Source organism: Atta colombica, unplaced genomic scaffold (genome assembly GCF_001594045.1).
Source record: "Atta colombica isolate Treedump-2 unplaced genomic scaffold, Acol1.0 scaffold107, whole genome shotgun sequence".
NCBI lineage: Eukaryota > Metazoa > Arthropoda > Insecta > Hymenoptera > Formicidae > Atta > Atta colombica.
The window spans coordinates 2,043,684-2,068,698 of NW_017259192.1; the positions used below are offsets into that span (position 1 = coordinate 2,043,684).

Below are 25,015 nucleotides of genomic sequence, written 5' to 3' on the forward strand. Positions count from 1 at the left end.
CGTGTATGTGAATGTACCTTAAAAGTTGCAGAATGAAATGAGGTCTATTAGCCTTAATTAGGTCTAATAGCGTTGCATACACTTTTTATGTTCAGCATTTTTGCTTTCTCTCTTTTCAACGTCCAAATATTTATCTATCTTATTTTAAATGCAAAAATATTGGAGAATTTCAAACAATAGACCAATAGATCGTATCTTGTTTATATCGAGAAGTATCGATAGAAATCGATATCTAGGTATCGATAAGTCTTAGCTGATCCGGGGGCAAAGATGTCTGTTAGTGCGGCGGAGTGGAATATCATCATTTGCTTTGCCGGACGTTTGTGAGTAAATATCAGCTGGATGCATAGCGCTATTCCGCGATAGCGTGCCGACGTGCGAGCGCGACGACATTAGGGATCTTCACGGCTGTTCCACGAGAGAGAGCCACGACGATGGGCCTCTTTCAGACCTCCTCGCCCTTCGACGCTGACGTCGGTGAGTAATATCTTCGATTTCTTACGGTCCCCTTATCTGATACGCGCATCAGCAAATATCATGGTCGAGTACACTGCCTCTCACTGTATATATTATCGCGAGAGCCTGCGATTATTCTTTGTGGATTTACGCGAGGAATGATTCGTTTTCTGCATTGGGCGTATTAAACGGTTGTTGACATTTGACCTCCTCCGACCACATCGTCAGATCTTTCATGCTATTTCTCCGCTCACTAAATTCGACTTTCGCGTTTTTTGACGCACTGATCTTTACACGCGAGACAACAGCGATTTCACGCCCGATGATAGTTTTCCGCATGATATCTCATCTGGGTGAAATCGTAACACGATTTTAGAAAACGTCAATCCCTTTGTTACATTTTTATCTGTGACGTCTGCAAGTTGACCCATTATTAGCTTCTTAATTATCTTTTAATCTTTTTATTAAAAAGAAACTTACTTTCTTGATTATGCATGTCATCGAATACCTATTTAAATCATGATTTGTGATTATATTGGATCAGAAAAGGCAACTAATGAGAACAATGTAACGGAAGAATGGGGAAAGATAATGGATATTTGTGATAAAGTCGGCACCTCCAGTCAAAACGCTAAGGACTGTTTACGTTCTATCGTTAAAAGATTATACTGTCAGGATCCTCATGTGGTCATGCAAGCTATAACAGTTAGTACATTCTTTAACAATAAGGTATGATTTTATTAATGTAAGATTAACTTTATTTTTAGAATCTATTCTTTATCTTTTTCTAATTCTTAGAATTAGAAAAAAATAAATAATAAGTTAAACTGAAATTAATCTTACTTTAATGGAATCTAAATATCTCAACGTATTTCATCAAGTTTTTAATTTTTCATTATTTATTTAGTTGTTAGATGCTTGCGCCAGTAATTGTGGAAAAGTTTTCCACTTGGAAATTGCGTCCAGAGATTTTGAAAATGATTTAAGAAAGCTTATTAACCATCCACAACCGAAAATAGTAGATAAAATCAAAACACTTTTGAAAAAATGGGTAGAAGGTGATTTTAAGACAGATCCACAATTGAATCTAATTCCAAGTTTATATAACAAACTGAGAAGCGAAGGCTATGATTTTTCTTCTGTTTCGGATACGGTGAGTTTCTAGTTTGTAACATTATTACTGTACCTTTATTCTATTAAATATATTTATGCAAAATTGAATATTAAATTATAAATGCAAACTAAATTGTATTTAAATTAGTCAGATAATTAATATTTATTGATAACATGTGTTCCTTTTATATTGCATCACATAAGTAGTACTTTATATACTCACTTGCATGCACTTTAATATATAGATCAACTATATAACACTATTAATTCAATATTTTAAAATCTTTTTTTAAAATGTCAAACATATTTAAAATGCAATGTCTTTTAGCCAAAACGTTCTAGCACTTTAAGCAGAGATCCTAATGTAGTAACAAATTCGCAAGAAGAATCAGATATCGCAAGAGGTAAGCTTAATATTGTTTCCATTATATATTGATAATGTGTTTTTATTTTATTTTTATTATATATTTTTATATTTAATTATTATTATTAAATGATATTTTATAGCCATACAACTTTCGTTACAAGAAAGTAAAACTCATACTCAAAGCACTTCATCGCATAGCTCGCCAGCCTCTAAAAAAAGCACTAGTTTATATCCTAGTATGAATTCTGTGGTTGGAGCATCTAACACTTCTCAAGAAGGCAGAAAAGTACGTGCTCTATATGATTTTGAAGCTGCAGAGGATAATGAACTGACATTCTTAGCAGGAGAAATAAGTATGTACATGAAGATTATATGAAAGTATAAACGACATGATGATAAATATTAGAAATGAATTTCTAATTTTGAATTTGGTTTTTTAGTTAACATTTTGGACGATTCTCATCCAAATTGGTGGAAAGGTAGTAATCAAAGAGGCGAAGGACTTTTTCCCTCCAATTTTGTTACTGCTGATTTGTCTGTTGAACCAGAAGAATTTACAAGTAAGATATATATGATTTAATAAATTTTTTTATGCACTCTAAAGTTTAAATGTCCTCAAATTTTTATTATATTTTTGTGATTGAATTAATGCAAGATATATTTATGTGTAGAATTGGAACATAGTAACAAGAAATTAGTGCAATTCGCAGAAGAAGTAGAAGTAAAAATGGTAAAACGTGAACCTGAAGTGGTGGAAGTTGAAATAGATGAAAAGAAAATGGATAGATTATTACATCTGCTTCACGAAGCTGATCCACAATGTGATACCTCCGATCCTCAGGAAATGCTCGATTTAGAAGGTAATTATGAATTTTGAAAATATTAAGTTAGAATAATATTATAAATATATTCACTATTTCCATCTATTACATTTTGCAGAACAAGTCACGGCAATGGGACCTTTGATCGACGCGGCTTTGGAAAAAGTAGACAGGCGGCATGCGCAGCTTACTCAATTAAGTTCTGATTTGGTCGACGCTCTTAATTTGTATCACACCTTGATGAGAGAACCTCCAACGCCGTCTGGTTACACTTTGCCTAAAATGCAGCCACATATAAATCCTTATCCATTCCACAATCCGGGACCACCACCAACGCATGTAAGTACATCTTGACATACTATATTCTTCAATAGAAGAATGACATTGCTATATTCTTTAATAGATGTTTAATGGTATGCCGCCTTCTCCGTTCCCCACTGGAGCTGCCTCAGGTCCGGTGGGACCATATAACGCGAATTTGCCAAGCACCGAGTACATGGGTCCTACCAGTATGCCAAACATGACTTTACCCCAACATTTTCATGTTCAATCAGGATCCCGCCAACATCCACCTGGACACTCACAAGGGTCATCTTTGCCGCCGCCTGATCAAACTAATCTACCTTATCAACCACAAGGGTATGTTTAAAAATATGCTTGATTTTTTTCCTTTTACCGCAACGTTGATTCTAAAGCTCGCTATGATCAAAATTATTATAAGAATATTTTCAAGTTTCATGACATTTCTTACATTTAAATTACAATACATTGTCACATAAGCGTATGTGCAAATACATACAATACATCTTTTTATGTTATACATCTTTTTATGTTATTATACAATATATGACAATATTCTTTAATTGCATGTTTTATCGATTGAATGTTATGTTTTGCTTTTCTTTTTTTAACACAAGAAGTGATAATTTAATATATTACGTAGCAGATATCCACCTCAAAGCGGCCCAGCACCCGGGCCATATGGTCCGCCTGGACCTACAGGACCTATAAATCAGCAATCGCAATATGCTCCACCAAACGGGCAACACATGATGTAAAGCAAAATTATGCGTTACAAACTCATCTTGTACTCTAATTCAAGCTGTACAATATTACTATATTATAATTATTTAAATAAACATACCCAAAGTAGCCAAAGATAATGGGTTTTTAATAAAAATTTTATGTTTTAGGATGTACTATTTTATAAGTATGTACATGCAATTAGGAAAAGCAAAGCAGAAAGTGACTTATGTTGCCTACATCACGTTCATATTAGTGTAACTGTTAAATATTTATTGATTCAAACTGTTCAATTTTTATTTATACATTCCTTTAATCGATTTGATTTCTGTTATTTAATTATTGATTGATTCACATGGTCAGAAAAAATATATATAATTTGTCTACAAAAATATGTTAAATCCCATATTTCTATAAATTATTTAAAAAAATATTTTTCTTACAATTTTATATATATAAAAAAAAGATTAATTATTCGTGCTTTGTTTTATATTTAAGTTATAAACCTTGTCACATATATATTTCTCATAAAAGTTGTAATTTCATTTTTTTAATATTACATATATTTTTAAATAATATGCAATTAAATAATATGTCGTAAAAATACACGAAATACGAAATTTGGAATTTGTGTACGAAAAAAAAGCTCAAGGAGTGTTTTATAGTTTTCTACTCTGTCATCGATCAAGTAAATACAAAACGGAGATTGCAATGTGATTATTAGGAAACGAAGTGATATTATTGTTAAAGGAATGTTGCAATCACAGTGTTAGATTCTTTTAATTATCGAACAATGGTTGAAACATCTTTTGCAAGAAAAATGTCTCAATATGTCTAGTCTCCCCATTGTGTACAATAAGACTAATTTCTATTGACAGCTTAAAAAAATAGCGAGACTGCGAGAAATTTTTTATCAATTGTTAAATAATAAGTGATATTGTATATACGACGAAACATTCTATCTTGAATATTAATGGAAATGGCTGTTTGGCTATTGACGATATATGAAAATTACGTTATATGTTAACGAGTTTCATTCTCCACAGTGCATAATCATTTAAAGCGTTCAACTTCTAATGTAAAAGATAAGAAAGAGAAAAAAGTACACAATGATATTGCGGGCGAAGCTTACGCCTCAAAATCTATATGAAAACATAATTTAAGATTTAAGGCATAATTTATAGGGACAAAACGATAACGTTTTTGTAGCAGCGAATTCTGTATATTGTACACTGTAAGCGAATGAAGTTGGAAACGAGATAGAAATTAAAAGCGAGATAAATAACACATCTTATGGAGAGTAGGCGTTATTTATGCTGTGTATGTTACGTTACCATTAAAGTGGCTTTATTTATATAATCAACCATCGCTTCTATTTCTTCTTTTTTTTTTATTCATAAACGGCGATTCTGACAGAAGAAAATCTCGCGACTAAAAGCAACTATGTATACTATGTAAATACTGCAAAAAAAATACATTTTTCGAAATGTTCACTTACATTCCTTATCTACTTAATATAATACTTTTCCTTACATTGCAGTCATGTTGATGAAATAATGAGTATTATAAAAAAATTATCATTATCATGTAACGATTTAACAGATAAATATCATCCCTTAAAGTACAACAATCATGCACAATTTCGGTATCCAGGATCTTTCAGTGCTCAAAATATTATATAATTGCTATATATATTCTGCATTTATATGTAATACGTTACGTTTATGGATTTTTCGCAATACGTCATTCTTAACTAAACAACTTAATAATGCATACCATTATCGCTGATTGCAGATTGTAGTCAATGAAGAATGAATTTTTTTTTTCATTGTCATATTTACTTTTAAATCGTACCTATATTGTATTTACGTGAAAAGGTGCTTATTAAGTTTTCGCTTTTTTTCTCGCCATGTTTTTTACTATATTGACCTTCTGATATTTTACAGTAACAATCGCTTCTTAATAGTCATTAATGATACTCGAGAATTATTTAAAATTTTATAATAAGTTGCCGCACAACGCCTGAAGATATACATGTAGATATACAGGGAATAATATAATTCTCCGTAACGGAAGATATACGATTGATGGAACAATGAATTAATGATTGAAAAATCCCGCAAACAAGTCCCGTTATTAATCGTTTGTTTTTCTTATATAACATGCATCCGCGTGCATAAATTTCAATTAATTTTTGTTCTCGAGCGTAAGTTTTATTCTCATGCAATTCTCCTTTAATTCATGAGGTTTATAAACTATTTATAAAAGTCAAACTGTTCTTTGTTATAATATATAATTATTTTATTTTATATTTTATTTTGCATTATACTAATGTTATATTGCCCGTGTATACAATTATATTATCAAAAGTTTTTGATACTGTATTATACTATGTACGTATGTATATATGTGTGTGTGTGTGTGTGTGTGTGTGTGTGTGTGTGTGTGTGTGTGTGTATTACACAAATTTAAATAGATAAATAGATAATATATTTATGAACAATTACGTGTAAGAATTTCCTAAGCAATTTTGCAAATATTCATGCATGAATAACATAAGCATTACTTAACGCCTGATGAACGAATAATAGTGAGCGTATTTAACATCTAATGAATTATTCCAAAACGTGAGAAAATTTATACAACCGCCTATAACGGTATATACAAGTGTATGCGTACAAATGCTTAATTATTCTAGTATTAATACCATTAATTATTCGCCCTTTCAATGCATTGCGTTGAAAAATAAATTCTTTTAACTAATGCACATTTTTGTTTATTTTATGACATTTTTTTTTAATTAATATATATAGATTTTTTTCTATATAAATACTCAGTGTTCAGACAATTGCATTCATTTATATTACATGATATATTTTTTATGTGATATATTTCGTTAAAAAATATTATAGTCGATATTATTCGTATACAGTTTTCTCATTTTTGATGTGCTGTATTTTCATTGAACATGTCATTTCTTTTATGGGCCATTTGTGACTCATATCATTTCACACATCAGATGATGGATCGACATAACTTCCTCATATAACTATTTTATTGATAAAATCATTAGAATAATGAGTAGCTTTCCTTGGCAATGGCATTTCTTAGATCGACAATGGACCGAGCAACCTTGGCATTAACATTCTAGATCTCTCGGTTTCGTTTCCAAGCCGCAGACAAGACTTCGTGACTATCAATCATGATAGTCGAGCCGTAAAATATCTAGTCATGTAATAAAACAAAAAAATTCTAACTTACTCTTCTCTCTATTCTTTATCAATGTTAGCAATCATTCATTATTAACGTTTATCAGTAATCACTATATATAATGATTAATATCTTTATATAGTATTTATTTATATAAATCTATTAATCATTATTAATTAAGCTTACAAAAGAAGTAAAATCTAATTTCTCACATCATAATATAAAAATATAAAAATTATGTAATAAACTTTTATAGAATTTTAATTTAAAACTTGATTTTGAATTAAAAGATATATAAACGATATAAAGATATATATACGATATTAAAACTTGTGATAAATGATTATTTTATTTTATTTTTTTCTCTTAATGTTTTCATCAAAAAGGAATAAATAAAAAATTAAATTTTAAATTTTCTACATACTATAAATAACGGAAAATTTTTATGATAGAAAACTGCAATCCTACTCTCTTCACTGTGTTTAATGTTCTAAATACCATCAACCTCGAATTATAATTTTTTTATTAACGATGTTTTGTTCTATCACTTTTACTACTCTCGTATGTAGCTCAAGGCTAGTGCAATTGTTTTTCTAGATCTAGGATCGAATCATCTCAAGTCAGATATTCGCACGAATATGTCTCAATAATCGAAATGGATTTGTATTTTTTATTTAAACATCTAAACCGTTTTGCTAGAATATTTATTTTATAATAAGAAATAGATGTTTGATTATATCAGTGAATTACGAAATACAATTATTTGATCAATTAATTTTTTTAAACAAGCATTTGAAACCATTCCTAGAAAATTCACAAAGATATTGCAATCGATTTAAATGATAACGAAATTTATTTTCTCAATTAAAAGATATCATATTTTAAACACAAACAAATTTATGGAACATAAAGAAAAAGATCTCGAAAAGATTGTATTGTCGTACAATCAAAATATAAAACTATAGTCTGGTTACTTGAAGCCGAATTTTAAAATTAATAAATCTGAAATTATTGTTATTGCATTTCTTTCGTAATTCTGTTACTGCAGCACTGAGCAAGAAATCACGTTAGCATAATTATTATTATTTTGATTGTAATATTAGCAATAAAGTATATAAATTAATCTGTTGGTTCTTTGTACATACTAATAAAATCTGATGTTATTTACTTTATAAATAACTTCATAGAATTTATATTATAAATAATTCCATGATATCTTCTCTTGCAGTCTTTACTAAATGATTCATTAAAGCAAACGGCTCAGTTATACTTTAAAATGCAATATCAGATGGTACTATCTGTATGAGAAGAACAACTTTAATTTATTTCAAGTGTCACCTTATTAAGCAATATATTCTGCATTATGCAACAGTCTTCCTATATCTACAAACTTTAGCGTTAAAAATTAATAATTATTGCGGGTATGTATGCATTAGTTCTCAAATTTCGTGATCATAGATAAACGTCCACTTCGAAAGGTCAGGCTTCTATCGGCCATCAGATTGGCTGTAGATTAAACAGTAGTAAAATGTCTCATGGAAAAGGTTGTGCATTTCATTAGAAGTATATTTGATATTTAACAACGATTGACCTTAGGAACCATGTGAATATGATCTGCGAATTTAATGGATGGCGCGGTGCGCTTGCATTAAGCATATTTGAAAGCATAAACTATAAAAATTAATAATTAATCTTAAACGGTCTAGCTGGATCTTAAATACTTGTATGATTCTATGTGAATTTATATACTACGTATGTAGTCCTTTGAAACGCGCGCTATAATGATTTTTTAGTCTTGAAACGTCAACTCTACTAAACTCTACTATATATACTACTATAATACTAAACTATTCTGCTAAACTATTCATGTTTGAAAGATCATCAAATTCGCAACACGACGATCTAATCTACATCAATGTATGATAATTACGAATATTGAATCACGATAATCTTTTCGTTGTATGTATATAATAACTGGAAAAATTAATAAATTTTTAACTTTATAATATTTGTATTAAAAAAAAAGTTTACTGTTTTGTGATAGTCATAATCTCAAAATCTAAATCTTCACGGTCTTTTCTAATTTTTCTTTATGTTGATGCAGAAGTTATCTTTGATATTTTTATCTATTTAAAGTTAACTATAAAAAAAAATAATTTTCTTCAATCACAGAAATTCTCATGTACATATATACGTAAAATATATCAACAAATTACCTCAATATCCTTGATGAATCTTATCCTGATTTACATTACTTCATGGAAGGAATATCAGAAAGCAACAAAGTTCCTTCGCTGTGGTTTTGCTTGTAATAATTACTTCTCTCGTCCTTGTTGCATATATGAACATTCACAATCTCGATACAAAAAGGAAATGAAAATATTAATGCATTACTAGAATATTACTATTGGATATAACATTTCTGCTGCTGAAACTGGTTTTTGAGGCCGAGTTCGTAGAAAGAGTGACAAGAAAAATGATTAGCAAAATATTCTTATCGATCTATACTATATTTAAAGAGGACAAAATTAAATAATATTTAAAATAAATAATATATTATTATGGAAAAAAATCAATCAAAATCAATTACTGCTTAAGAGTATTTCCTAAATTGTGTGTAATTATTATCTTTTTTCCAATTAAATCCATGAAAGTACTGGCCAATCTCTCTCTCTCTCTCTCTCTCTCTCTCTCTCTCTCTCTCTCTCTCTATTTTTTTTATTTTTGCAATAAATGTAATAATTAAAACATATATTTCTCTTTTAATTATATGCATATATTGCAAGTATATTGTAATTATACAGATAAATTTAATAAACTGTAATATTTAATTCTGTGAGAATTAATTAATTTTTATTTTCGTAAAATTGAAATGTATGATATGAAATGTATGTAAATTTCAAAGTAAATAAGATAATAAAAATGTAATTTGGAAGCAAAGTAATGTATAAAAACAAAGACTAATTAACATTGTTATGAGTGTAATAATAGTATAATTAACATTGTTGTGAGTGTATAATAGTAATATTATATATGAATGTCTATATCGTACAATTTTGTTAATTTGAGTAGAAATTTCGTCGTTAATTAGTCATTTGATTAACTATAAACTTAATTATTATATGAAATATATTTATCTCGGTTTGTATCCGTCATCTCTCTTTTATGCAACGATTGCATGCTATGTTAATGAAGAGCAACAGGATGGCAATTCGCGCGGAATTTTGTAAGAATGAAACGGTGAATCCTAACGTAAGCTTTCGTAATGATGCACCAGCAGAATTGTGTTATCGAGATATACATGATAATTCACACCATTGTCTCGGGACAATGTTTATTGTCTAGATTTACGACTTTAGGAACCACGCGCGTAATATTAACGGTCCAAATATTAATGTTTTTATTTTATGAAGAAAATTTTTAGAGAAACAATTACGCTTTTATAAGCGATAAGATAAGGCATTGTTCAATAGTGAAAAACAAGATTTATGTGATATTTGTGTATGATTTTTAGTATACGCGAAAAATCACAGCTATTATTATAAAAAAAATTATTTTTGCATTTAATTAACAAAAATAATTAAATTCTCCATTTTATGAGATTTTATAAATTTTAGAAATTTCTCTTCATCTTTTTTAAACCATCACATTTCACCATGACATTTTTCTATTTAAATAATATCCTCTTTCTCTTCAAGGGTTTTTTAAATAATTAAAGCTTTAAAAAAATAAGTCTTTATGTTTTTCATTCTAGATTTATCGAATAGAATTCTCATTATCTTATCCATTTAAAATCGATGGAATAAATTAAATGCTTTATTGATAGCGAAAACCTTGTGGGAGTTGAAATTCTCGATGACGCAGAAGAAAAAGTGATAAGGAGACATGCAGCACATTATATTATTTTAATAACATCATTTATTTTCGTCGATATTCGCACAGTTAGTTATAATCGGAAACGCGACGGTTATATATCATGAATCTACATATGGAAATCTATTTATATGCGTGTTATATACGCGATTAATCTGATAATTTACCGATAAAATCTTCGCCTGAATCAATCACAAATTTATGCATTAAGTCGATTGTTTAAAGAGTAAACTGCACGAAAGAAAACTATCATCAACCGGTTTTGTTCGAATAGGATCAAAATACTTTTGTTATAACTTTCAGTATTTAAATATATATTAGGTGTACAACTTTGCTTCCGCCGTTTTTTTCCGAAATTCGAGGCTTTATTGTAAAAAACTGGTTATACATTTATGATTCAAAGTATTGTCCATCGCTGGCCACTACTTTCTCCCATCTTTCGGGTAGCATACGAATCCCGCGTCGAAAAAACTGGTCATCTTTTGAGGCTATCCACGAATCGATCCAATTTTTTACTTCTTCATAAGACCGGAAGTGCTGGTCAGCCAGGCCGTGTGCCATTGATCGAAACAAGTGATAGTCAGAGGGAGCAACGTCTGGAGAATACGGCGGGTGGGGTAGGACTTCCCATTTCAACGTTTCCAAATATGTCTTGACCACTTTCGCAACATGGGGTTGAGCATTGTCATGCTGCAAAATCACTTTATCGTGTCTCTCGTTGTATTGCGGCCGTTTGTCTTTCAATGCTCGGCTCAAACGCATTAATTGCGTTCGATACCGATCGCCTGTGATTGTTTCAGTCGGTTTTAACAGTTCATAATACACTACGCCGAGCTGGTTCCACCAAATACAGAGCATGACCTTGGACGTCAAAATCACCGTTCTTGAAGCGTTGAAACCATTCACGACACGTTCTTTCACTAATAGCGGTCTCACCATAAGTATTTGAGAGCATTCGATGAGCCTCAGCCGCAGATTTCTTCATATTGAAGCAAAAAATTAAAACCTCCCGCAAATGACGAGAATTTGGCTCGTAAACTGACATTTTCAATCGAGAATAACTTTATGATGCAGACACAAATCGACTAATGTTTCTATGGGGTTATGTTGACAGATGCCCAAGTTTATTGTATGACGTCTATGATCTATTTATTTCGACCACCACTTACCGGTAAAGTCATCTATAGGAAAACGGTGGAAGCAAAATTGTACATCTAATATCTTGATCAATTTATACTTTATTATTTTATTTTTTTAAATTTTTGATCAATAGATTCTTTTTCTTCAAGTTTTTTTACGTTATCTAAGCTTTGATTGAATGCAAGACGACGATTAATCAGATTTTTTTTCAAATTAATTTTGCATTTTTTAATATTAAATATTTTTTATCTTACTCTCGCCACCAGAAACTGAATGCAATTTACACTTACAAATTATATCGATACGTTTAAGAATGCAAAAATCTGACCGAATCTTTTTCTTTCTCTTCTTTTAAGAAACATTGACATTTAAGTCTGATTTGCTATTCAACTGTAGAACATATATCGAACGGAATTAACAAATAGGATAAATTTTATGCAAGTTATGATCTTAATTGAGTGCGTGCTGCTATTTTCACTAGGCAGAGGAGTCAAGATCAACCAGATGAAATTTTCATTAATAGAGTAATAAATCTTATATGGAACTTAGAGTCCGTTTCCGCACGCACTTTTCGTCTGTATGCTGTATATCTTTACGCATTCGCACGATCTTTCGCAACGATCGCACGTTGCATTGTTTAGTCGGTCGCAAAGCGTTACGCAAAGTTGTCATTGCCTGTTTCAGGTCGGAAAAAGCGTTCAGAAATCAACATAGACACTGGCTTAATTGCAATTTTTATTGCATCAACATACAGCTCAAATGGCATGTACGTGCGTTAATTACGTTAATTGACTATGCACATAGAAATGTTGGCCACGGCGCGTGTTACATACGCGTGAATAAGTCGTACTGAATTTATTATGACACGTGAACTTGGTCATTATAGAATTAATGCTATTTGTGCGCACACTTGCATTTTAAAAGACATAGATTTTGAATAAAATCAGATTTTGATACAAGTCGTACTTAATTTAAACGAAGGATTTAAACGACGATATTTAATAAAGGACAAAAGATTTTTCTTCAATTGCGTGCAAATCCGTGATTTTTTCAATTCTGTTGCATTTCCTGCTTGAGATAAACGGTTGAAGATGCATATTGCCTCATAATTTGAAACTTCGCATTCGTTTGTCATTTTTCAAATAGCATGAAAATAAAATATAAGTAAATCTTCTTTTTTATGCTTAGGTGCTATAAGTACATATTATGTCATCTGTTTAAAACACAACTACCGGGACTGAAAAAATGATAATAAGCTTGATTGAAATAAAATAACTGATGTTATTGTTATCTCGTTTTTTTTTTATAATTGTATATTAATTTACAAATTCTTATTGTTAAAATGATTTTTTTAATTTATTTTTTTACACATGATTAATTAAGCAATCTTTATATTACAAAAATATGTTTTGTTTCGTATGCTTCAACTTCGCAATCAGATCGACTTTTTATCTTATTTGCAATTAAATAGTTTAATTTGACAATATATTAATTTAAATACGTCAATATATCAAAACCAGTCCTTGAATAAAACTTCAAAATTATCGATGGCACCAAGGTCGTCGTTGCTTCCATCACCAATGGACACATTCCATCGTTCGTTATTTTGACTGTACCACGTCTTACATAATTTCTACCATAGAAAAAAGTATATTTTTTATTCCTATATTCTTTTTCAAGAATGATCCTCATTAACATTTGTAATTTATTTGAAATAATTTGATGAATCGTGCAACACACCGATTTACTATTGCACATAACTTCTGCAAAAGAGTGCAATTAATGTTTTCATATATTTTTTATGTAAAAAATTATTATTATTGTTATTAATTTCATCATAATTTAATCATTTTTAATTTATTTTTAATTAATCACGAATTTTCTTTTTATATATTTTCTGAATTTTTTGATAATTATTATATCCTATTATATTGCTGTTGTAGTAATTATCAAAAGATTTCAACAATTAGCGTATTATTTATTCTATAACTATTGTGCTGTTTCCTGAATTTTTAGTTTTTGATTATGAAATGTTATTATTTATTTTTTAAATACTTTAATTTTTTGGGATGCGTTATAAATAAGTTGATGTACAAAAATATTTTATATATACAATATATCAGCCACAATTCTTTAAAACATAATTACTTGTTTAATTTCATTAAACAAATGTTAACATTAAAGCAGAATATTAAAAGTGATTCAAAAACAAATCAAACAGCAGATTTTTGTAAAAAAAGACAATGTTTTTCATTATTAAATACTTATTATTTATTTATTTTTTATTTATTTTGGAACTAATTCTTTCTACATTAAAGCCCGATTCCACCAACGAAATTAATCTTAATCTCAGTTCAACTATAACTCTTTTTTTTATATACAGTTATAAGAATTAGAAAAAGATGAAGAATAAATTGAATTGATTATGAAAGTTGATCTGCATTGCTAGAAACGAGCATAAGTGGAACAATTGTATCTGAATTTGAGCAACGTGATTTTATAACAGAGAGAAATCTTAAATATTCTATAAGACATCACCAGCAGACGTCGCGTCGCGGCTATTACGAGCACACTTAACAGGTGTTCGAGAAGTTACCGGAGCTGTAGGCAAAAGTGTTACATCAGCGCGAAGATGATGCGCGATTGTTGTATATACATTTATAGTATACATATATGTGCGGGATGCGTATACGTAGACTATTCTTACGAATCCTGATTTATCGTGGCATGAATCGAGGGGTTGTTCGACTGTGCAAGTAAAAAAAGTGGAAGTATAATTCTTTTAGTTTCCCTTGCTCTTTTGATGAAAAATGACGTCGTAAAATTGTTATATAATAAAGTAATATAATGAAATTTTTATGTAGTGTAATATTTTTCCAAATATATCACAAAAAATACACAGAAAGAAAAACAGAAAAAAGAAATATAATGTTGCAATCCTTAAATATTTTTTAGATTTATAGATGCTCAAATTCATCGTATTATCAAATGGATACTAATCGCCTTTATCTGTTCATTATGTGCACATTGCAGCCATTTCATTCTGGAATTTTTATATAATATAAAAATATCCAGACTTCAATCTTCAGTGATGTATAACAATATTGAGGAATAATGATTATAATAATTATCATGTGCATTAAGTTTACTTATAATCATAGGAAAAAAATGAATTAAAGAATTATTAAAAATTATTAATAATATTTTACAATAATTTTTTTTCTAAAGGATTTATTATATATAGAGAATTGAAAAATACTGTGTGTACTACACGATAAATACGTTTCACACCTTCGTGCAATTTTAATGATCACGATGCAGCTCTGATGCTCTTTTATGATCTGCAAAACTATATGCCATTGTTGCAATATTGTTATATTTTATTGGTCTTACAATAATTTTTTTATTGGATATGAATGAACGTATTTATGGATTTCAGATAAATACGTGTCTATAAAAAATTGTAATTGTAATCTATACGAAATTTATAAATATTATGAATGAATTGCAATAATACTTTTTTGCTATTTACATGGAGATTAATTAACATTTATTTCGTATACATCGCTCATTAGCATTGCTGTTGCTTTTTGTGTATGTCCATGTCAATTTCCTCTGCAGAGATACTTGCATTTCGTCAGTGTGACACAACCGGAACCTTCTCCACTTTTCCAACGTGGACCGTGGAAACTCCAAGAATGGAACTCGGGCCTTAACCACCAGTTGCAGCACGGATGACATTGACTAGCCTGTTACTCGTCTACGACGTCTATGTTACCACTTGGTGAAAGTTGACGAAGCGCATCTTCAAGGTCATCGCCTTCAGGGAATCGTCTCCGTTCGCGACTGATGTTTTCTGAAATTTGAGACGAAGAGACGTCAATGAATTACAAATTGATAGTACTGCGATTTTTTCCTTAAAACGACTATAAACGCGATAAAGTGTACAGATAATATCATATGATGTGCAAAAAGAATGGATGGTGTCTTAATTGCCGAGAACGTTAATTACTCCATTGTGCGTTTCAATTACTCGATACGAGCGGATAACAGGTTTTCAGCTCGCGCACGAAACAATGTCGATAATAATTTAATAAGGTGTTTAGCGCAATTGGTGACTACCGTACAACTCACAGTAGATATCGTCGTTTAATAAAATGATTTAGAGAGTGTTGTTTATGCTTGGGCTATGCTTGTAAAGAATATTATTAATATTCAACCAATACATATCCGCTAACAATTTTATCATTTTAAACGAATTAAAATGCCAATATATTAATACATATCAAATTTACGTTTCATATATTCTATTTTAACTTGTTTATATATTAATTTAATTTGTATAGGTCTCTAATGTATTGAAATTATCACATTTAAAATAGATATTCTTCATTTTGTGACAAAGACAGTTAATATTTCCGAAATACTCAATAAAAATAGATCACATATTCTTTGTACTATTATAAAAATGTGTAAAACTTATAAAATTATATACAAATATCTTTATTTATCTACATTATTACAATAAGTAGATAAATAAATAAGTAGATAAATAAGTAAATAAATAAAGTGTATAAGATGAAACGTGTAAAAAGTACGATTTTCGAATGATATAATCTTTATATGATTCTTCATATTTGCTTCATATTTGATTCTTCGTATTTGTTTTATCGCCGTTTATATATGTCTGTTACGTTTCCATTATTAATGTAATGTAAATGCAACTAATAATAAACAAATTTAATGATTATAATGTCGCTATTTTATTAACGAAAGAAAATTTCGTCTTGTACTTGAAAAGATCCTATATTAACATATGAAATGAGCAATACGTGCACGGCTATTTGACACACTTGAATTAAGAAAGATTCAAAGAAATAGAAAGTCTTTTTATCTACCACTATTGCGACTATCGACACAATGCTTGAATTCAAAGTGACGATAAACACTTCGACAAATGTCCGAACAAAATACGCTTTCTAGGCCGGGGATTAATTAACACAAGACTTCTAATAAATAGATATGATACTTTAAAATAAACCAGTAAGAATTCAATTCAATCGCACGAGACATCTCAGAATAGCTTTACTTTAGACAGATTTGGAAAATTTTCAGTCTGGTCTAATTACAGAGATATTTTAGAAAAACAAAAAGATTTTTGTTTTTCTAAAATTACACTTTAAAATAAAAGCATAAAATTGATAAAATTTTTTCTGTTTTATTTTAAGTCAATTTTAACAAAAATTTTATATAAAGCTTATTTATCAATAAATTCAAAGTCATGTTAAAACATTTGTTGTATAATTTCGAGACATGTGAAAAAGTTAGTTATAAATTGCTGATCGCATAATCAACACTATCGTGCCAGTATGATTGTGGGAACAAAGAGTTTACTCCAACTGTTATTAGCTTCAACTTATCCTATCATTAAACGCATGGAAAAAAAATGTAGGTGAACATTGATCGATTGCTCGACCGCTTTAAGTTCGATCGGATCGATGTACAGTCGAACAATCTTCTCTTTCTTTCTTGATTGAATATTTACATAGTTACAGAGAACTGTATATTTTTTATGGGCATATAGCTTAATAATTTTTTATAAATAAGTAAAAAACATGTAAGTTGGACATAATATAAATTAATTTTTTCTAAATGCAATATTTTTGATTTTATAAAAGTAACATTAAATTTTCTATAAACAGAACACACTCTGTTTTAAGTTATTTAATAGTTATAATTATTTTTTTTATAAACGTTATAATTATTTTTTTTATAAACGTTATAATTATTTTTTTTATATAATGATAACTACTAAAAATTTATAAATCTACAACTATATATCACAAAAATATAACTTAATTAAAATTAACGAAGTGTATCCCGGAGATAGTATCTCAGAGTTACATATATGATGGCGTAAGATATTTTCGTTACTTACTATATTAATCAATTATTGCCTGTCATCCTTTCTCATTAAATCCATTTTTTTAATTCTTGGAAGCGGGCCGGATTTGGGTCTCAATAAAGGGAAGAGAAAAATTGTCAAATTAATCTTTATAATCGGGGACCATTGCTTTCTTCTGAAGAATCGATCCGCCGTATCTCTAACTCTTAATTATCCGAACTAATTACGACTAAGGTCTTGATTCATCGGAACATCTCATCGGGTCCTTGTAGCGAAGGGTGGGATGAGTCTGCGGTCTGGTGGGGACCATTTCTATATAATCGACGGTGAAGGTGCCCGTCTCTTCATATCCTGTCAGTGTCCACGTTTCTTTAACCGCCGTCTTCCAAGTCTATCCGTATTTTTCCAAGAGACAAGTGATACAAGGTGAGTGCCAAAATCCGGATGTTGTCCGGAAGGATTAAAACATACGATATAATTTCAGTGAATTCAAATTTCGATGCTGCAAATTTATTTAATCGTTTATAATAATGAAACATGATATATATATATATATATATATATATATATATATACACACGAGGTAAAGTATTTTTTTTCCCTTATTTACAGCATCGAAAATTAAATTAAGCGAAATTTCTAAAACTTTTATATTAATGATTATAATTAAAAATTACTATACATTTTTCACAGATTTATTAATTCAAATATCTTTGAACTATTTTTGTTTTTTTTATAATTATAATATCTACATTGCAAATTCTTATAAATAAAAGTTATTATTTTGTTTTCACAAATATATCGGAGGTAGATTAGAATAATCAATAAATTAATAATACATGCAATTAGTGCAAAAGACATAAATTTTTAATGAAGGTAATATAGAGAGAAAAGAGAATATATGTGTAGCATAATTAATATTTTGCAATTTTATCCGACAGTAATTGGCGCACAATTTAAAGAAATGAAAAGACGTACTTAAAAAATATATAGAAATATTATTAGGCTAAAATCTAACCGAAACCATGTAGGTCTTTTTCCTTAATTGTTTCAGTTATAATTAATATTAATTACTCTTCAATTTCTGAAAATTTACATTGTAGAGAAAATTTTTCGATTAAAACATTCACTATTAAATATATACATATTTGATAAATTATTCTGCTTCTACAATTATTTCAATATAAATTGATGACATTTGACACTTTTTAATATTGTTTGTAGCTAGAGAAACTTCCAGTTGATGTTGATGTGATTTGTATCACGTAACATAGATAATTAACGTATTGGCGTCCATGCATAAAAAATGTCTTGCTACTTCGTTAAAGACACTCCCTAAGAGAAACTTCTGCTTGATGGAAAGGAACTGTTTATGTCGGTGAAATGAAATCGCATATCTATATGTCAACGCTATTACGTACAAAACTCTCACCGGCTTATCCTAGAGCATCGTAATAAGCCGACGAAATTGTGATATCTGAATATCTAAATTCTAATTCAATATTAAAATAATCTGTTGATCTTCATCAACATATAAAGCGCTTTCGATTAATCTATAAATCTTTCGTGTTATATACATTAAATATATTATTTCTTAATTATGACATAATTTTTACTTAGGAGAAATGAATTTGAGATTATATATATAAGACTATTTTGTGATTCTATATAATCTCAATAGATTATCAATTTGACATATTATTATTCGCGATATGCATTAAAGCTAATAATAAACATTTATTGTTTTCATTGTAATAAAAATTATAAAAATTATAAAAATTATTTAAAAAAACAACTTTACTTTACAAAATTTGATAATCATCTTGCATATATTATTATCTTTTATCTGTTATGTATTAATATTTTTTTCATTATTCTGTAATAGATGATGCTGTTGCCGCTAGCTGTAGTGCTCCTCGCGGCGTTCGCTAACGCCGAACCAGCGATCAATGAAGCTCGACCGCACAGTAACCGACCTGGAAGATTCTTGTCTCTTCCGATACCGCAAAAGTGCGCAAATCGTAAGTACCATCTGATATCAACACTTAATTATTACTTACATTGTGCTTACTGCAAAATATGATAGGACATCACAAATGAAAAAATCTAGTCCCATTTGTTCCAACTTTTACTTATCTCAATTCCGCTGTCAAAACATCAAGAATTAATAAACTTATTGTCTATTAGGTTGCGTAAACTAAGCTAGAAATATTTAATTAATGATCCATTCGATAATTATTATTACACAGAAAAAATGATTTTGCTGCAGTATTTAAAAATTTAGCTATAGATATAGATATTAAAAATAATTTTGGTGGACCATTAAAATAATTATGTAGGCCACTCAAGCATGATGAGAAATGCAAAAAGTTTTAACATTTTAGCTTGATGATTGATTTAACATTTTATGATACATAATTATTTTGACAATTTAACAAAATTACTTTCAAATCTGTATTTAACTTTTTTTTAGATATTTCAGCAAAACTATTCTTTCCGTGTGCAATAGTATATATTGTCATAATACAACGTAATTAATTACATACGCGCAAAATCTATTCTATCTAATATTTCATTTTTATTTCTAAATTGTATATCGGTAAATGTCAATTGTGCAATTTATTTGATAGGATTTACTTTTGCTTGTCGTTTTTCCGTTATAAGAGTTCTTATGATAGTCTTGAGATAATAAATACGAATTAAACGATCTAATTATTCGTGCGACATATTGTCAACCGGTAGAAGGAAAACTCCGCGATTTTGTAACACAATGGTGCACCTCGTTCACGAAACCGCTCGAGCTTGCCTCGATTAGATCATCCGCACGTAAAATGCCCGTAAAGTAAGAAACGCAGCGGACTTTCATCGTCGCTTGCTCGCAGAAGGGGCAATCGTGCGTCTCGGGTGCGCGGCACTGTCGTGCCGTCTCTCAAAGGAATCGAGGTTACAATGCTGATACACGTTAAGAAGGGGTGGGGAGGGGGAGGGAGAGGTTCCTCGCGCAATTTCACGAGCTACGAGTTTACTTTTAAAAGCAGACGAGCCTCTCTCGACTCTTGTGCAAGCACGCGCCCCGGGTACTTTAGATCGTTGTGAGTAGGTGGTACCGGCTTGCGTCCACTTGTTACCACCAACAGGTTCCCGATAATACTGCATCGCACGAACTTTCTTGAAGATTCTTTATTTTATCTGATGTACACTTTCTCTACGCCACTCGATCAAAAAGCCAATCATGCTTAAATGACACACTTAGTACAAAAATATAGATTTAATTTCGAGAACTTTATCAAAGTGAATATTTACCTTAGAATATTATAATATATGTTTGTTTATAATATATAATATATAATATTTCTTCATAAAATGTAAAAAAGAAGTCATAATGTAAAAAAAAAGAAATCATTAATAAAGTATACATACATAAAGTAATTAATATATAGATATGTAGAAAAAAAGAAAAAGAGATGTGGACAATATAGCTTTGTAAATAATATTGTGTCACTTTAATATCTTTAATGTAGTAAGTACCTACTACACATTTTTTTCTGCTACTGAATGATTGCGAGAATCGTTTGCTTTCTACTCGTTTAAGTAGCAATCTCTTTGACTAATAGTATCTTGATCCAGTCTTGCGGCCTGTGCTTCACAAAATAACCGTTTGTAACGCAATACTAGTGTTAAGCATCACTGTATTAGCATTGCCTTCGGTCAGACAATTTCCGCAAGGATGTCTCAACATTGTTATACGCGTCGGATTAATTCAGTAAGATGCACATTAATGACGTCACAGCAAGGACATGATCGATGGTTATTCAAATGGTAATATGCTCGCCTATCTCTCCCGAGTTATTAATGCTTCGGTCTATAGCCACGAAATGTTAACTCATTGAAATAATACTGATTTCATAATTGATTAATATAAATCTTATTCATCATTTTTTATTTTTCTTCTAGATCATAATATTGGTTATCGATAGATACATAGAAACAATGATTTTTCTAAAATTTCTAAAAATTTAGATACATAATAATTTTGTTAAACCTCAAAATAAAATATAATATATATAGAAAATTCAAGCATGATGAGCTGCAAAATATTTTGGCGTTCTACATAAAGAAAGAGTAACTATTTAAAGATAAATTTTTTTAAATTTAATAAACGTAATCATTAGAATAATTCAAGCCAGAATAATCTGAGTCTTTAAATTAAGAAATGCATAATAATTGATTGCATTCAAGCTAAATTTTTGGGATTAAACAAAATAATTTACATTCAAAATTAAATTGTTTCAACAATAATATGAATAGGAGTTTTGAATCAAAATAAATCTTTCTCTCTCTAGTAATCAGTTTGAATAACTCAAACAAAATATAAATATTTTAAAATATAAATATTTTAATATAGTCCAACAAAATTATCTTCAGATCTATATTTAATTAAACTTTTAGATACTTCAATAAAATTATTCTTCTCATGTATAAATACAATAGAAACAAAGCAATAGTAAAAAAAAAAATTACGCTGACGACCTTGATTGATTAGCTACGATTAGTAATTTGTATCTTCCTATATTGTGTAACTATGTTTGTAACACAAATAACAGAAAGAAAGTTTACCCGAATGACATCAGTGTGAGCAAAAATTACCGAAAGAAAACGGATGTTTACATTGCCAATGCATCAAAGATTTTCTAGCAACTAACGAATAGAATATGCAGGAATGTAGAGCGACATGAGTCAAAGTACGATATAGGAACCAGAGAGAGATACGGAATTTCCATGATCCAAAATGGTCGCATTTCCACGGTATTTAATAACGTGAGAGGCATAAGTAGGCCGTGGGAGTGAATCGGCTTTGCCGCAATGGTGCAATGTAATGATGTTCGGATACGACCACAATCACTTAACAACCTAATGATTGCATGCTCGCTCTCCTGGAATGCCCGATCGCAGGCAGGATGGCAGGATGGATTTTACCGACCAAGTCAATAGTAATCAGATGTAGCGTGATCCTCGTACTTGCGTCGAGAAGAGTATGTAATAAGCGTGTCAATGCAGATGCACGCGCACCGAAGAATGTGCAGAAACATAATGGGGAACCGGCATAAACCCTACAGTCGTGCCACGCAAGGAAAAAAAAAGAATACTTAAGTATACGCTTAAGTACATGTGCGAGCATTGTAGTGTATATGAATTTTATGAGGACATTTCTAAAGAGATTTTACGAGAAGTGAACTCCCGAATTTTATGCTGTGTCAAAATAATTATGCACGAGAAACTGTAGAAATTGTTTGTATGCAGAAAGATTCAATATACATGAATAATAGTTTTTATTTGCATTCGTATTCATCACATAGGATTTTATCATTATTTCATCTAATTCATATATTTACCGATATAGATCTTGATGTTAACAACATTTCTTTTTTACTCATCCAATTAGGATAAAGAATTAATGGAGTATAGTAATTAATTTTTATAAACTTAAGGGAATAAAGACGTTAACAATGAAACACGTAATGTGTTCGTGTATGTCTTAGACTCTTAAAGCAAGCGGTAATGACACGCTTGTTGAGTAACATGTGAACAAGTATCGGCCGTGGATATTATATAATACCCATTGGCCTATTAAGCCGGTGTCCGATGGTGCTATTACGGTGAAGATACGCGATTAAGCGTCCGCATGCTTTACCACATTACTCTCGCGCATATTGTAATTACAGTCGAGGCTGTTAGTTGCGGTAATTTTATACAATTTTCGAATTTTCCCGTCGAGTCTGGCGCAAAGTGAAAATTTACCTTGTATGTCAAATCGATACGTGTGGTTTCGTAGGGCATTGTAATATATTGCTATGTACAAAGAAAAATATAAAGATAGGTTTGCGAGCTATACTTATTCTATAATCACTTGTTAACAAGTACACGTGACATAATAGTGCACGGATGATCTTTGACCGGTAATAGTAATTTGCATCTATACTGCAGGGATGGTTTTCTTGTTTTACACGTTGAATGTAACCTTCGAAATATTAATATGCAATCATAAAATATATCCATATAATTAATAAGTTATAATTAAATAATATATAATTATATCACAAATTAAATAATGTAATTAACCTTTAATATTAGATCATTCATATCCTGCGTATTTCTTTTCTTTGAAATATTAGAAGCACCTGATTAAATGACAGTCTTTCCTTTTTTTAATACACATAAGCTTACAAATATCTTCGAAAAAAATTAAAATATATGTGAGAATCATTTAATAATTTTTATAAACTTGTAAAAATATTAAAAATTTACCTATTAAAATTTTCATATGTTCTAAGGTTAATTAAATGAAATTCTGCATACATTAGTTGCATAAGATGCTATTGCCCGTTTTATAGCAACAACTTCATCTTAGTATGAACTATGACCCCACGTTGAACTCAGAAGCGTGATAAGAACATTTGATAATTTCACAATTTGGAAAGAAAAAAATTGAGACAGACAATCGTATAAGGTTAATCGACATATTATACCGCCGTTAATAACAATTGCGTAATCACGATTGATGCCGAATAAAAGACCGTCGCTAACAAATCGCCGTTAAATCGCCTTATGACAGTGCGGCTGACCGATCAGCTGTTGCAATCTTACTCGTCGTGAGGTTGACTGACTGACAACTCTACAAAAGGCCGGCGCTACGTCGCCACGAAAATGTCAGGAACTGCTTATGAAATCGGACAACAACGCTCTTCGAAGATTATCCCTTCGCATGTCGCTTACACCTAGGTAAAACCAGGCATGATTCGTTTGTAAAAATGTTCACAATACGTCTGTATCGCACATGTAGTAATTTTTGCATGATGATTTTGCATGAATTCTTTATGAAGCAAAGAAATATGTTCGCTTTCAATTAATTTTATCTGCATACTTTGGAACAATATAAGAATTTACCCATAATTTAATAAAAAATAGATATAAATTGATTTATCTTTATTTTAATTGAGTTCCAAACATTATTACTAAAAAAGAATATCAGATTTGAATTATGAATATTTTATGAAATATGTAAATTTTGAAACATACACACACACACACACACACACACACACACAC

General features: G+C 30.0%; 2 protein-coding genes across 3 annotated transcripts in view; both read left to right on the forward strand.

Moving 5' to 3' along the window:
* The first annotated feature begins 275 nt into the window (after positions 1-275).
* On the forward strand, positions 276-4,001 carry LOC108692238 (signal transducing adapter molecule 1). Of its 2 annotated transcripts, none has more exons than XM_018200418.1 (10): positions 276-477; positions 1,001-1,161; positions 1,364-1,609; positions 1,898-1,973; positions 2,077-2,289; positions 2,377-2,496; positions 2,608-2,796; positions 2,876-3,096; positions 3,161-3,396; positions 3,701-4,001. In XM_018200418.1, exons 1-10 carry the CDS (start codon positions 435-437, stop codon positions 3,813-3,815), a joined length of 1,620 nt encoding a protein of 539 aa, XP_018055907.1. In that variant the 5' UTR covers positions 276-434; the 3' UTR covers positions 3,816-4,001. The 2 variants fall into 2 exon arrangements, with proteins under 2 accessions (XP_018055907.1, XP_018055910.1); XM_018200421.1 differs by having other exon boundaries at positions 3,704-4,001.
* Positions 4,002-18,263: 14,262 nt separating this feature from the next.
* The window catches only part of LOC108692113, a 17,821-nt gene continuing 11,069 nt past the window's right edge, over positions 18,264-25,015 (forward strand). Inside the window, exons 1-2 of the mRNA XM_018200260.1 lie at positions 18,264-18,334; positions 19,794-19,929. Of these exons, the coding sequence (XP_018055749.1) occupies positions 19,794-19,929 (136 nt within the window). The 5' untranslated portion in view covers positions 18,264-18,334. The remainder of the gene's footprint in view (positions 18,335-19,793; positions 19,930-25,015) is intronic.